The sequence below is a fragment of the Pelophylax lessonae genome (genome assembly GCF_965119305.1).
Source record: "Pelophylax lessonae genome assembly, chromosome: 8".
Lineage (NCBI taxonomy): Eukaryota > Metazoa > Chordata > Amphibia > Anura > Ranidae > Pelophylax > Pelophylax lessonae.
Window position 1 is genome coordinate 269,395,930 of NC_138775.1, and position 13,983 is coordinate 269,409,912.

A 13,983-nucleotide genomic window follows, 5' to 3' on the forward strand; every position below is an offset into this window, starting at 1 on the left:
ACGTTCCTTACGGTTCAAACATCTCACGCATGCGCAGTAAGAGTCACTGAGGCCCTCGTCACGTTTCCAGTTCGGGGCCTTTAGTTCATTTAGGTGCCCCTTTAGTATGCCTGTATGAATTATTCATTCTCCTGACTAGATAGCCGCCCCCTCCGCCTCGCAAGTCTGCCTCCGGGAACAATAGCGGGACCGCGGTAATTCTCACGGAGACCGGAAGTGGGCGAGCGAATCTTGTGCGCACTGCGAGATCAGGACTTGCAGAGGGCGGCCGTATCCGGGGTCCTTCCACACCGTTCCGATGGAGCCCGCCGCCAAGATGTCGTCTAAGAATTTCCGCGTCAGTGACGGAGACTGGATCTGTCCGGACAAGAAGTGAGGAGGGGGAGGCGGCGGGGCTGGGTGTGGGGGAGATGGAGGAACGGTGAGGGAAAGGAGGAGGCTGCGGCCTGTGAGGCCTGGAGTGACCGAGGAGAGGGTCGCCATGGGAGCAGGAGGGGGGAGGGGGGTCATTAGTGCTGCAGGAGGACTACAACTCCCAGCAGTTACACGGGACAGTTGGTTTATTCCAGTCAGGAGAGGTCATTAAACAGTAAAGGAGGCCCCTTACACGCAGAGCAGCCATGTCCTGCACATTCCAGGCCCTCCCTGTCCTTCTATTGGGGGGGGGGGGGGTGAACTAGGCCTCATTCACATGAATATATGTTTTTTTTTTTTTTCCCATACCTGTCTTGCAGAAAACATGGCGGTGGGCACACACGTGGTCATGGCTGACGTCCTTTGCAGCGTCGCAATTTTACCCGCTTGCCAAGCTGGCCGTGGGACTGCGCCACGGTGGCACGATAGTCCATTGTGCGCCTAAAGTGCCCCTGCTGCGTAGAATCATGTACCCAGTATGTGATCCTGCACTCCCGGGTCTGGGGCACGCGTGTTCTGTCAGAATACCATACCTTCGTCATTTCTGGTTGCGGATCAGCTGCGGCTTCGTCATGCATCAGCTGTAGCCGCGTCACAAATCCTACTGCGCATGCACGGACTAGATAGGCCCGCAGTGATGGCAAACCTTGGCACCCCAGATGTTTTGGAACTACATTTCCCATGATGCTCATGCACTCTGCAGTGTAGGTGAGCATCATGGGAAATGTAGTTCCAAAACATCTGGAGTGCCAAGGTTCGTCATCACTGAATAGGGAATCTTGATAACATCGCAACGAGTCAGGCAAAAGTCCTAATGCGCATGCGCACCAACGGGCCGGGCGGCGTCATCTCTTATAACAAACATGCATACGATCTCCATGCCCTACACTGCACTGACCCCACAATGGGACAATCCTATTCCGTACCCCCCCCCCCCACTGTCCATTTCATAACTATGTGCCATTGTTGGATCGGTGCAGTGTGGGGCATGGAGATCGGAGGGATGTCTGTTATGAGAGATGCCGCTGCCCCACCCGTTGGTGCGCATGCGCAGTAGGACTTTTGCACGATCCATTACAATGTTATCTAAATTCCCTACCTATTACGCGCATGCGCACTAGAATGTGTGACGCGGCTACAGCGGGTGCATGACGTAGCCACAGCTGATCGGCACCTGGAAATGATGGAGGTATGGAATTCTGATGGTTTTCTGATAGAACACCGGCAGTCTGCTCATGCTGTGGTTCTACACAGCAGGACTTGATAGGCGGTTACCATGGACATCGATGTCTGCCGGTGTTCTATCAAATAGCGGAGGATTGGCGGATAATGCCTCTGATGATCTGTGCATGCGCAGTACGTGACGTCAGTCTCGATCAGCCGGCGTGACGTCAACACTGCGCATACACAGATCATCGGAGGCAGAATCCGATGATCAACAAAGCGCCGAAGGGAGAATGCAATCCTCAGGTTCTGGCTGGCTCTCTGCTCATGTGCGTGGATTTTTTTTGACGGTGGGGGGTGGAGGAGGTTGGAGGGCAGACTTGGGTGTGTTTTGGGGGGGTTTGGGTGTGTTGCAGGGGGGGTGTTGGACAGGTTTGAGTGTTTTGCATGGTGGGGTTTTGGGGGAGGGGGGGTTGAAGGACGGATTTGAGTGTGTTGGGGGGGAGGTCGGAGAGCGGATTTGGGTGTGTTGCAGGGCGGGTCAAAATCCGCCCTTCAACCCCCCCCCCCCCCCCCAAAACCCCACCCTGCAACACACCCAAATCCACCCAACAATAATAGTACCATGCCTAGGACATCGCTCATATCTCGCACATATGCTGAGAGAGCGAGGCAGAATCTGACAATTCAATTTTCCCTCCACACTTTGTAGACTTTGTAGATCATCAGATAACGCCTCAGATCTGCGCATGTGCAGCGTTGATGTTACGCCAGCTGATTGGGAGATTAGCTGGAGTGACGTTACGTACTGTGCATGCGCGGATCGTCGGAGGCATTATCCAATGATCTGCGGCACCTGCCCATCGCTAATTGCCGCCATTACTAGTAAAAAATAGAAAGGTTGCTTGGAGATTGGGATTGCCTTGACAAGCGTTTAACTCGTTTCAACAGTTTTTAACAGTTCCATCAAGCTCCTATCAACTTCAGTGGGCAAGTTTGGCAGACAGTACTGACAAGCTGTGTTAAAGCGTTTTATTACTCTGGGGGAAAAAAAATAGTAATCCTGTAGCTGTAGACTTTTTTTTTTTTTTTAACAAAAAGCACACTTACCTGTCCATAGATCCAGCGTCGTCCTCACCTGAGCTGGTTCTTTGCTGGATGGCCAGCATGTTTGTGGGATGTCAGCTGTGAGTCCTTGCGGCTGCACCTGCACTGTGTGACCGATCCTTCTGTGTCCTGTGACGTCTCCCAGCAGATTGCAGGCGGGGGTTGTCGAACTTCCAGTGGAATCGCCTAGGTGGGCTGACCAGGAGTGGGAGCGGGTACATACCAAAACTAGGTAGGCGAAGGGCCGTTTTTAGCTGCACAGAATGCACAGGTGTTCCGGGTGCAGGCAGTCCCATTCATTTTATTTGGAACCCAGCAGTCGCACGGACACAGATGCTGATCCCATGACAAGTGCTTGTCCCCGAGCACAGACAGTGTGTGTTGGGGGACAGCGCACATGCACAGTTGTCAGATTGGAACCAGTGGCTGTGCCCCAATAGACATGAATTGGGGTTCCAGCATGAGGATGCATGGGTCACCTGTATATCCCATGTAGGAGAACACGGCCCTTTGCATGTGTGTACATGCCCTATCTTCCTCTACAGCAGTGGTTCTCAGCTCCTGTCCTCAGGACCCACTAACAGGCCAGGTTTGCAAGATAAGTCCCCTTTCACACTATCCGTCCGTCGGACGGACTCTGTTTTTCTCAGCGGTGGATCGAGCCGCCGATCCCCCGCTGAGCAGGAAGATGACAGCTGTGCTGTGTGCGGAGACACAGCTGTCAGATCCCCATACATCTCTATGGGTAAAATCGTATGGGAACGGACTGTCGGTCTGTTCTCATCTGATCTGCTGGACGGATGGAAAATAGGGTTTCCATCCGTCCAGATTTGACGGATCGGATGTCAGCGGACATGTCTCCGCTGACATCCAATCCCCCATAGAGATGCATGAGGGGACCGTTCAGATCCGCCAAAAAAACGGACAGGCGGATCTGAACGGTTCGCCTGTGTGAAAGGGGCCTAACTGAAATACATGACCGGTTATATTTAGTGATTGCAGTATTCTAGTCTGCATCTCCCCAAGGTAATACTTAAAGTCTGGCCTGTTAGTGGGTCCTGAGGACCGGAGTTGAGAACCACTGCCCTACAGCAAGCAAGCAAATCCTCACTTTTGAGTCCAGGTCCATCTAAGACAAATTGTATATTTAAAATATCTTTCCAATGCTAGCAGCAGGTGGAACTAACCTTTCACATGTGTAAAGGCTCCTCAGTGCTGTAGAAGAAGCTGCGGTTTTGTTTTCTCAGAGTAATTGTACCTTCAGGCAATCACTGTCGCCATGTGCTATACAGTCTGTCATGTTTAGTAACTGTAAAACAAAGATAAATAATGCATAGCACCGTGTTTGACTTTCTGTGCTCCAGTTGTCCAGCAATCAGCGTTTGAAACCGACAGCTGTTTACCAGTGACACCATGCATCTCACGGTGTCACCCACCTTGTGCTCTCTCCGTCTTTCATAGCATCAGGGCACAAAGGAAGCCTTCCTCTCAGACTTTGCAATTAAAATAAGTAAATGGCGCGAGGCCCGAGCATCACTATAGGGGAGATTTACTAAAACTGGTGCACACAGAATGTACTGCAGATGTGCATAGTAACCAATCAGCTTCAATGTTTTAGCCATTTTTCACATAAACCTCGCCTTTGAAATCGTGCAACTTCATTTGAACGCGAACAATTTCAAAGCCGCATTTCAGTCCAGGGGCAACTTGAAAGACATTTGTGAGGGTTCATGCACAGACTTATTGAAATCGCCCCCAATGTCGCCAAAAGTACAGCAGGCACTACTTTTGAAAATCGGTGCGGGGCCATTGCTGGCAGTAGGCTGTGATTTGACATGAAAAATCGTGCTGATGTGAACAGGGGCTTATAGTCAAAGCTTAAAGGATAAGCTCACCTTTGGGAACTTGTTACGTGTTCTACCTGATTTTAGGGTGAACCATGTAATCTGTTCCCAGTGCTGCAGCCTCTGCCCCCCCCCTGGCAGCAGTACGGGGAGAAGTTCCCCATATTAGGTGTCGCTGTTTGAAAATAGCACGGTCATACAGGGCTCCGCCCACACCTCTGTGCCATTCATACACACAACTTAGTGTGTCTGCATGAACTTCAATCCTTAGCTGATGTCGGCTTATATTTATTAAAGCGGAGTTCCACCCAAAAGTGGAACTTCCACTCATTTGCTTCCTGCCCTCCTCCAGTGCCACATTTGGCACCTTTCAGGGGGGAGGGAGGAACAGGTACCTGTTTTTGACAGGTACCCCCCACTTCCAGGAGACGGCACTACGGCGCTGTCCCTGTGAAGTTTTGCCCCCCTCCTCCTTCCGCTGCCGATGGGCCAATCCGAATGTGCAGTGCACTTCGCGCATGCGCACTAGGGACCCGCTCGTGCATCCGCAAGGCTTCACTGCCTGGTTCCTTTACCAGCAATGGTGGCGGCAGCACCCAACAGCCGATGGAAACATCGGCTGCGGTGCCGACATCACTGGACTCCAGGACAGGTAAGTGTCCTAATATTAAAAGTCAGCAGCTACAGTATATGTACAGTATGTGTAGCTGCTGACTTTTAATTTTTGGAGAGAGAGACTGGAACACCGCTTTAATGAACTACTATGTCGCTGTGGTAGTTTATTGCATCTTCCTGCCAGGGAGTATTGGCTTACAGGCACAGATACACTGACAGTGTGCAGGAGACCTGCATGGCATCGGTAATCTACTGATCGCTGGTGCAATGCTTTACAGACTCTTGCAACAAAAAATAATGCATGCACATTTTTTACCTGCAAAAAAATTAGCATTTAAAAAAAAAAGTGAACTTATCCTCTAAAGTGGTTGTACACCCACTTTAAAGACTTACCTATAGGTAAGCCTATATTAAGGTTTACCTATAGGGGCTATAAATATCTCCTAAACATGCACCGTTCAGGAGATATTTACAGTGCATGCAGCTGATGACATCATTGGCTCATGCGCTCTGAAGGAACGGCCACCCGTGCCGTTCCTTCAGAGCCCTGTGCCGTCAACGGCGGCTCCTGCGCGCATGCGTGGGAGTGATGTAATCGCGCCTCCGGCCAATCAGATGGCCGAAAGGACGCGATCCAGGAAGCCCGAACATGTTGGCCGTCCCGTCGTCACTGCAGGGGCTTCGTTTTTAGGTAAGTACTTCATAATGAGCTAGTATGCGATGCATACTAGCTCATTATGCCTTTGTCTTTACAGGTTTTTTTTTTTCAGAGGGTTTACTTTTTAATTGAACAAGCTGAAGTTAGAAGCTGGTTACTATGAGCAGCTGTACCAGATTCAGATTGCACCAATTTTAGTGAATCCCGAACGTGAATTGCATGGTTTTGTTGGTAAATGATCAGTTTATAATGCTGATTGCTAGACAACTGGAGCATGATCAGAAGGCAGACATTGTGCTGTCCATTTATAAATGTACACGTGTTTATATGGCTGTCTCTAGGGTGAAATTCCAGTTTAAACAAGATTTGTGTTTTTTTTTTTTTTTGTTCTACTTCCTGTTTTAGGAAATAAATAGTGCATAGCATGGTCTTAAAATACACAAAGTAATTATATCCCTTTTCAGAGTGATTGTAATAATTAACTTGCATGTGAAGGTCACACATTGTAGACTATTTATCACCGTTATTATAGATTGTCTGCTATGTACAGAGAGAAGCCAACATTGGCTTTGTTTCAAGACGGCTCAGGCAGCATTATCTAGTGCAAGATATATATATATAGCACTCAGAGAGCATACATTACCAGGCTGTTTCTTTTTTTAGATGTGGCAATGTAAACTTTGCCAGAAGAACGAGTTGTAATCGATGTGGACGAGGTGAGTCTTTTTTTTTTTTTTATACCCTTAGTCATCTAAGATTCTGGATATTTTCCGGTCCTGAATGTTCACCGTTTTTATGCTCTACATAGAAAAATCCACCGATGCCAAAATGATGAAAGCTGGAGGGACAGAGATTGGGAAAACTTTGGCAGAAAAGAGTCGCGGATTGTTCAGTGCTAACGACTGGCAATGCAAAACGTAAGCGGATCATTATTTTATGTCTATTGTGTAGTCTTTTTGCAAAAAAAAAAGTGTGTGTATAATATATATATATATATATATATATATATATATATATATTTATATTATGTATATATATATGTGTGTGTGTGTGTGTATGTGTGTATGTATATATATATATATATATATATATATATATATATATATATATATATATAATATATATATATATATATATATATATATATACACCCTGTTTCCCCGAAAATAAGACCTACTTATAGTTTCGCCTCTCGCTGAAATATAAGGTCTCCCCGATAATAAGGCCCCCCGAAGCTACCGCAGCAGCCGCCGCGTGTCACTGTTGGCTGCATCGCAGAAGGAAGTGCGAGGTCTCTTTTAATCAGAGAGCCCGCGCCGCCGCCAGGACAAGCTGCCGCCTGCTGCTCGCTCTGCCCTGACATAGTCTAGCTGACTCGCTATTAGACAGTGAGTCATGCGGGGCAGGAGTCGGATAAAGGGGTGGGGGGAGTGGGATCACTTAAAATGACACAGGAGGATCAGAAGGGGGAATCAAATGACACAGGAGGATGTAATTTGCTGGTTTGTGATGACAACTACTACCGTACCGTATACAGGTAATAATACATTTCCTTTTTTTTTTTTTTTTTTTTTTTTTTTCAACAATAAATGTGTGCCGTATTCTTCTTCATGGAAAAATAAAACATCCCCTGAAAATTAGGGATGCACCGATCCGACTTTTTTGGACCCGATACCCATATCTGGCGTTGTGAAATTGCCGATACCGGAACCGATCCGGAGCTACACAAAAAGCAAGCGGCTGCAGTACAGAGCAAAGCAGCTGCTTCATGTTTGTGGCTCCTCCATTCACAGGCGGAGTGCATCTGATATCACTCCGCCTGTGAGCCGGGACTATACAGGAAGTAGCGGCTCCCATCCCATACTACTGCACCAAGTAAGGGATGGCTGAGCCGTTACTAAGCAAAAACCGGATCGGCCAGTGGACCGGTCAATGTTACCGATCCCCCGATCCAGCTATAATGGCCATATCGGCGCTGAGATCCGATCCGAATATCTGATCGATGCATCCCTACTGAAAATAAGACCTAGCGCATCTTTGGGAGCAAAAATTAATATAAGACACTGTCTTATTTTCGGGGATACAGGATATATAATATATATAAATAATCATACATAGAGGTGTGTACTTGTATGCTTTCCCCATGGGAACGCTTGTCTCACTGATGCCAACCGCAGACAGCATTACATTTTAGCCTGTGATGCCCATACACAGAACTGTCTTTGCAAATCATGAGCTCACTTTATGTGAATCACAATATGGAGGGTTTTTCTTGGAGTGAAGCCTCCATTTATCTACATTTAATATCACACCCCCATTGTGTTTAGCGGGTTAGTGGGCATGGAAGAGGAGGGAGGGAGTGAGCTGGCATTTACCACTGTGTATACGCCCACATGTGTGACTCTATAGTCACATTTGGCAGCTCAGAAGTGATAGGGAGGAAATGCTCAGCATAGAAACTCGCTGAAAACTGAGCTTCCACCACAGCTGCAAAATCCCTAGCTGAATTGGGGACATGAACAGAAGGGGGAGACAGAAAGCAGCAGGCTCAACCAGGTTTTTTGTGGACTACAGAAATTTAAATACCATATGTATGAGTATGAACAGCATGTAATACCCATTTATTGATATATTTTTTGTTTAACATGTGGGTTTAGTGACACTATAAAAACCAAAAAAAACCCCATGCCATTTATTAACTCCTCACCACCTTGAATCTGCTGCTGCCTCCCTGAATAAGCAAGAAGGGATTTATGGAATTCTTCATCCCTCTGCTTGTAAGAGAAAGGGAAGGGCTCTCAAATGTAAACTGTAGTACTTTTTACATTTGTGATCTCTGATTGGCCATCACAGCGATCACAAGGTACAGGCATGCTGATTAGCTATGTGCATTTTGTGTATGATCTGCATTTTCCTAATGACGTGCAATCATAGGCATTGCACACAGAACACTGCGGCCACCAATTTACAGTTTAACCACTTAAGGTCTGCCTATAGTTATACTGCTACAGGGTGGCACCTGTGCGCCAGATCACGAATGTATATATGCGTGTGTGATCCAACCCTTCCGGGTAGTAAGCGTGCATGCGTGCCATCGGCGGCTTGCTTCCGCTGTAATTTACACTCAGTGGAAGCCGATTGGCGGGTGCACAGTATCCGATGTCCTCCAGCACCCACGGATTGTTAGGCAGAGAGCCAGAACTGTGATCTGCCTATGTAAACAAGGCAAATCGCTGTTTTGATTGGAGGAAAGGGATGGAAATTGTGTCCCTGCAAAGAAGGGAATAAATTCTGTCTCTTCCCCTAGTAAAAGCACCTCACACAGTATAGTAAAACACAGTTAACCCTTTGATTGCCCCTGAGACCCCTTCTCAGCCAGTGTTATTAGTACAATGACAGTCTATATTTATTTTTAGCACTGATCACTGTATTAGTGTCACTAGTCCCCAAAAAGTTTTAGAGTGTCCGCCGCAGTATCACAGTCCCACTATAAGTCGCTGTTCCCTGCCATTACTAGTAAAATAAAATAGTAGACAGATTTTGCACAAACCAATCAATATACGCTTATTGGGATTTTATTTACCAAAAATATGTAGCAGAATACAAATTGGTCTAAATTTATGAAGACATTTTTGATTCTTTTTTTTTTTTTTTTTTATTTTTTTTTTTTTTTGTGTTTTTATAGCAGAAAGTAAAAAATATTGTTTGGTTTTTTGTCAGTCTTTTTTTGCACTATAAAAAAAAAAAAAAAAAAAAAACAATATTTTTTACTTTCTGCTATAAAAACACATGAAAAAAAAAAAAAAAAGAATCAAAAACAGAGGTGATAAAATACCACCAAAAGAAAGCTCTATTTGTGGGGGGAAAAGGGGACATAAATTTTATTTAACCCTCCTCTTATGTTAGAATTCCGTTACTATCCATGATGTTTAGGGTCAGTTTTGACCCGTGTTTTAAATCAGCCATAAAATACCCTCTGAATAATTATTTATCATCAAATTTGTTTCTTACCTCTTGGTTACCTTGTTAGGCTTCTTTATCCTTGAAAAGATTGGTTTTAATATTTTTGGTGTGACCCCTAGACCTTTCTTTTGATGGCATACCTCTCATTGTCAAATTGAAAAAATGGTAAAATAAAGTCAGCAACTCTGAAATGTATTGGTCCTATGTTTCTTCACTTTATTTAGAGAAGCAGACAAGCAGGCAAAGAGATAGGCCCCTCCCTAACTACAGCTCACAGGGTTGAGAGGGGATTGGCTGTCAGTGTTACTAAGCAGAGAGAGTGTTTATGATTTCAGTTTTGGAACTTATTAGTGTCCTAAAATCCTATATTATAACTGGGTCAGAATTGACCCTAACACCATGAACGTCTTAATTTTCACCACAGTATTTTATAATTTAGTGAAAAGGATTATTTTTCTATTACATTGTTTAAATAGAGGTTCCTGACAAAGTAAAAAAACTTGATGCAATAAACCAATTTATGTGATACTTATAGACATTCAAAACCTGAAAACGGGTCAGTTCTGACCCTAACACAAGAGGAGGGTTAAATACAGCTTTGTATGACCGCGCCATGGTCGGTTAAAGTAACGCAGATTTACCCCCTGATTGTGAAAGGGGGTAAATCCTCCGGAGGACAAGTGGTTAAAGCGGAGTTCCGGCCACAAAATGCACTTTGGGCCATCTGCTTGCTCAGTGTCACCTGTAAAAGAAATGGATAGTCACGATTTCTTGTTATTGAAGACAATATACTTACCTTCTTTCCACTTCCTTCCTCTGCGGCCGCGGCCCGCCCCGTCACTTCCTGCTTGCATTGATTCCTGGGATCTGAATGTCATCGCTCCCAGGAATTAATGCACCTGCACCGCTGTCAATTCCGGCACAGGTGCGTCAATCCCTGCTAAACAGCTTTTGGGTATGCCCAGAAGCTGTGCAGGAATGATGTGCCTGCCCCGGAAGTGACGGCGGGGCCGGTGCAGTGCATTGTGGGACCGAAGAGGACGCGCTGGCTTCAGCTGTCCACACCTGATGGCAGCGCTGGACAAAAAATTTTCAAGGTAAGTATTTCTTCTAAAAGGTAAGTGCAACCTGGGACAGTTCAGAGGCTATCCATTGTGGAATGTACTAGTCCTGACTGTCCCGGCGGTATTTTTATTGAAAAAAACATTTTGGTGGCCGGAACGCCGCTTTAAAGACAGTACAGCGAATAGTGAGGAGCACTATATACAGGAGCAAAGAAAACAGTGCTAACTAATGTAGCCATTGTATTGACTGTCTTCTCTTGTTAATACAGCCATACTCTGGTAGTCTTAAAAGAAACAAATGATAGATTTAATTTTTTTTATTTGTATGAATATAAATCTTACAGCTATAATGCGGTTTCAAGCTTTGTCTATTTGAAAACACCATTATTTTTATTTATTTTTTCCCAGCATTGCTAAGTATGTAACTGTTGCATAGATGTGCAAGTTACTAAAGTCTTTGTTTCTGTTTTAGATGTGGGAATGTAAATTGGGCCAGAAGATCCGAGTGTAACATGTGCAATACACCAAAGTATGCCAAACTGGAGGAAAGAACAGGTACAAGCTCAATGTCATGATCTGTAATTGTGGGACATGTTTTTTGTGTATTTATAAATCAAAATCTTTTTGTGGTATTCTAGTTGGTGTAGCGTTCTCATTACAGAGATTAGCTAGAGATCAGTTTGGTTTTGGTCTATTAAATTGAGTGTTTTGTCCTTGTATCCTGACGGAAATCCAGTGTTCTGTGCATTTTTTGCAATTGTCAGCCCTGCTCAGTTCGCCCATGGATTACACAACACTTCTCCCCTATATTAAAAAGGAAGGGGAGTTTAGGGTGCTAAAGCTGCTCCTCCATAGAATAGAGTGAGTGACTGTTATCATCCTATGATGTGTGTTAGGGTTTGTTTGAACGTGGTCAGGGGGTAGTAAAAGCAGTCGATTGAGTTAGTTTTACTGACTGCCCACCTAGACCAGGACTTGCAGCCACACAAGGATGTACACACGCTGTGGCCATGATGCTCTGTTTCGCGGCTGTAGCAAAAATGCAACCCCCTGTTGCAATTGGTGGCAGTACCTCGGCTAAATGTCATATATTCCCCAGCATTTTTGAGGTAAAACGGGCACAGAAGAGGTGACATATTGCCTCCCAGTTACTTGTCAACCGCCCTCAAAAGTGTTCTACCACAGATCGCTTTTCAGAGGGGAGTTAAAGGGATTGTAAAGGCAGAAGGTTTTTTATCTTCATGCATTAAGATGAAAAATCCTTCTGTGTGCAGCAGCCCTGCTAATACTTACCTGAGCCCGTCTTTATCCAGGGATAAGCTGCCTGGGACCCCCTCCTCATTGGCTGAGACAGCAGTGCGGTGCGATTGGCTGAATTATTTTGATTGACAACCAATCAGGAGAGCGAGGGGTTTGGGCCAGGTCATGGCTTTTTGCCAGAATGGACGCCCGGGAGCTGTGGCTCGCCTCAGGTGCCCCCATAGCAAGCTGCTTGCTGTGGAGGCACTCAACAGAAGGGAGGGATCAGGAGAGTCAAAGAGGGACCCGAGAAGAGGAGGATCCGGGCTGTTCTGTGCAAAACCAACTTCAGAGCAGGTAAGTATATAACTTTTTTTTTTTTCTTTTTTTTTTTTTAAAACGAGACTTTACAATCACTTTAAGGCCCCATTCACACTAGTGCGACTTGTCCCGCGATTTTGGACCACAAAATCGCATGACAAGTCGTTTTCCATTATTTTCAATGAGCCCCATTCATATCAGTGCGTTTTGAAGTCGCACCGACTTCAAAGTAGTTCCTGCACTACTTTGCCACGATTTTAATGCATTTTGAGGCATATAGCCTTGCCCATGCTTTCAAAATCGCGGCAAAAATCGCGCCGCGAAATCGCGGCAAAATTGCGTTGCAATAGTGTGAAAGGGGCCTAAAGGCTGTTGGAGAGAATGACCCTCCACTGGCTGGTTTAGCAGGTGAAAGTAAAGGTAATTCCACAGTGCATCTTATTTGGTTTAGCACATCAGCACTTTAGTAGTATCCTACTACACTTTTTCCTTACTAGGCAGCGCCATTCCCCTACTTTTTCCTTCAAAGGTAAGAAAAGCTTAAAAATAAAGAAAATTAATGTATCCTCCACATTTAAAGCATGGTAAACTAGAATATACAGTTCTCAAAAGTTTGCATCCCCTTGGAACATTAGTAATATACAGTATGTACCATTTTTAAAGAAAACATGAGTGAGCAGGCAAAACACATTTCTTTTATTTCCTATGGGATTCCTATTCGGTAACTGTAGGTGATAACGTAATGGCACAATCCTAAAACATAACATGGCAACAAGTAAACAAATGAAATGCCCCCTGTTCACAAGTCTGTATCCTTAGTTCTTAATACTGTGTATTGCCCCCTTTAGCATCAATGACAGCGTGCATCCTTTTGTAATAATAGTTGTCTGAGGCCCTGAATTGTTGCAGGTGGTATAGCTGCCCATTTGTTTTGGCAGAATGTCTCCAGGTCATGCAAAGTCTTTGGTCGTCTTGCATGAACGACACATTTGAGATCTCCCCAGAGTTTGTCGATGATATTTAGGGTCAGGAGACACTGATGGCCACTCCAAAACCTTTACCTTTTCCTGCTATAACCAGGTGAGGGTCAACTTGGCCTTGTGCTTGGGTCATTGTCATGCCGGAATTGATTCTTATACTACACCTTTATTACTATGCAGGATATGGAGGTGGCTTTAATGAGCGTGAGAACGTAGAATATATTGAAAGAGAAGAATCTGATGGAGAGTACGATGAGGTAACAATTCTTGCAGGAATTCTGTATTTGTAAAGTGTCGCTGGCTATGTGTTTGTCTTCCATTTATGTATCTTAAAGTAGAATTCTGGGATAATACTAGCTAGGCTTAAACTGCTCCCTCCCTATACTAACTACCCTGTAAAAGCAAGATACATATACTTACTATTCTCAGGGCAATCCAGTCCAGTCACGTGATCAGCTCTTCTCTCTCAGCTAGCAGCAGCCTCAGGCTATAGTAAGCCTATGGGTGAAATTGCTGCAAAAGGAAAGCACCGATTGTCAGATCATTCTCTCCTCTCCCCTGTAGCCGGCGCTGAGGAGCTCACTTTTTCGGACCGCAGTGGCCTAATATTAGAT

General features: G+C 45.3%; 1 protein-coding gene across 1 annotated transcript in view; it reads left to right on the forward strand.

The window, feature by feature from the left end:
• The first annotated feature begins 224 nt into the window (after positions 1–224).
• ZRANB2 (zinc finger RANBP2-type containing 2) overlaps positions 225–13,983 on the forward strand; it is a 32,600-nt gene continuing 18,841 nt past the window's right edge. Inside the window, exons 1-5 of the mRNA XM_082264791.1 lie at positions 225–372; positions 6,466–6,518; positions 6,611–6,719; positions 11,302–11,384; positions 13,550–13,626. Coding sequence (XP_082120917.1) covers positions 299–372; positions 6,466–6,518; positions 6,611–6,719; positions 11,302–11,384; positions 13,550–13,626 — 396 coding nt within the window. The 5' untranslated portion in view covers positions 225–298. The remainder of the gene's footprint in view (positions 373–6,465; positions 6,519–6,610; positions 6,720–11,301; positions 11,385–13,549; positions 13,627–13,983) is intronic.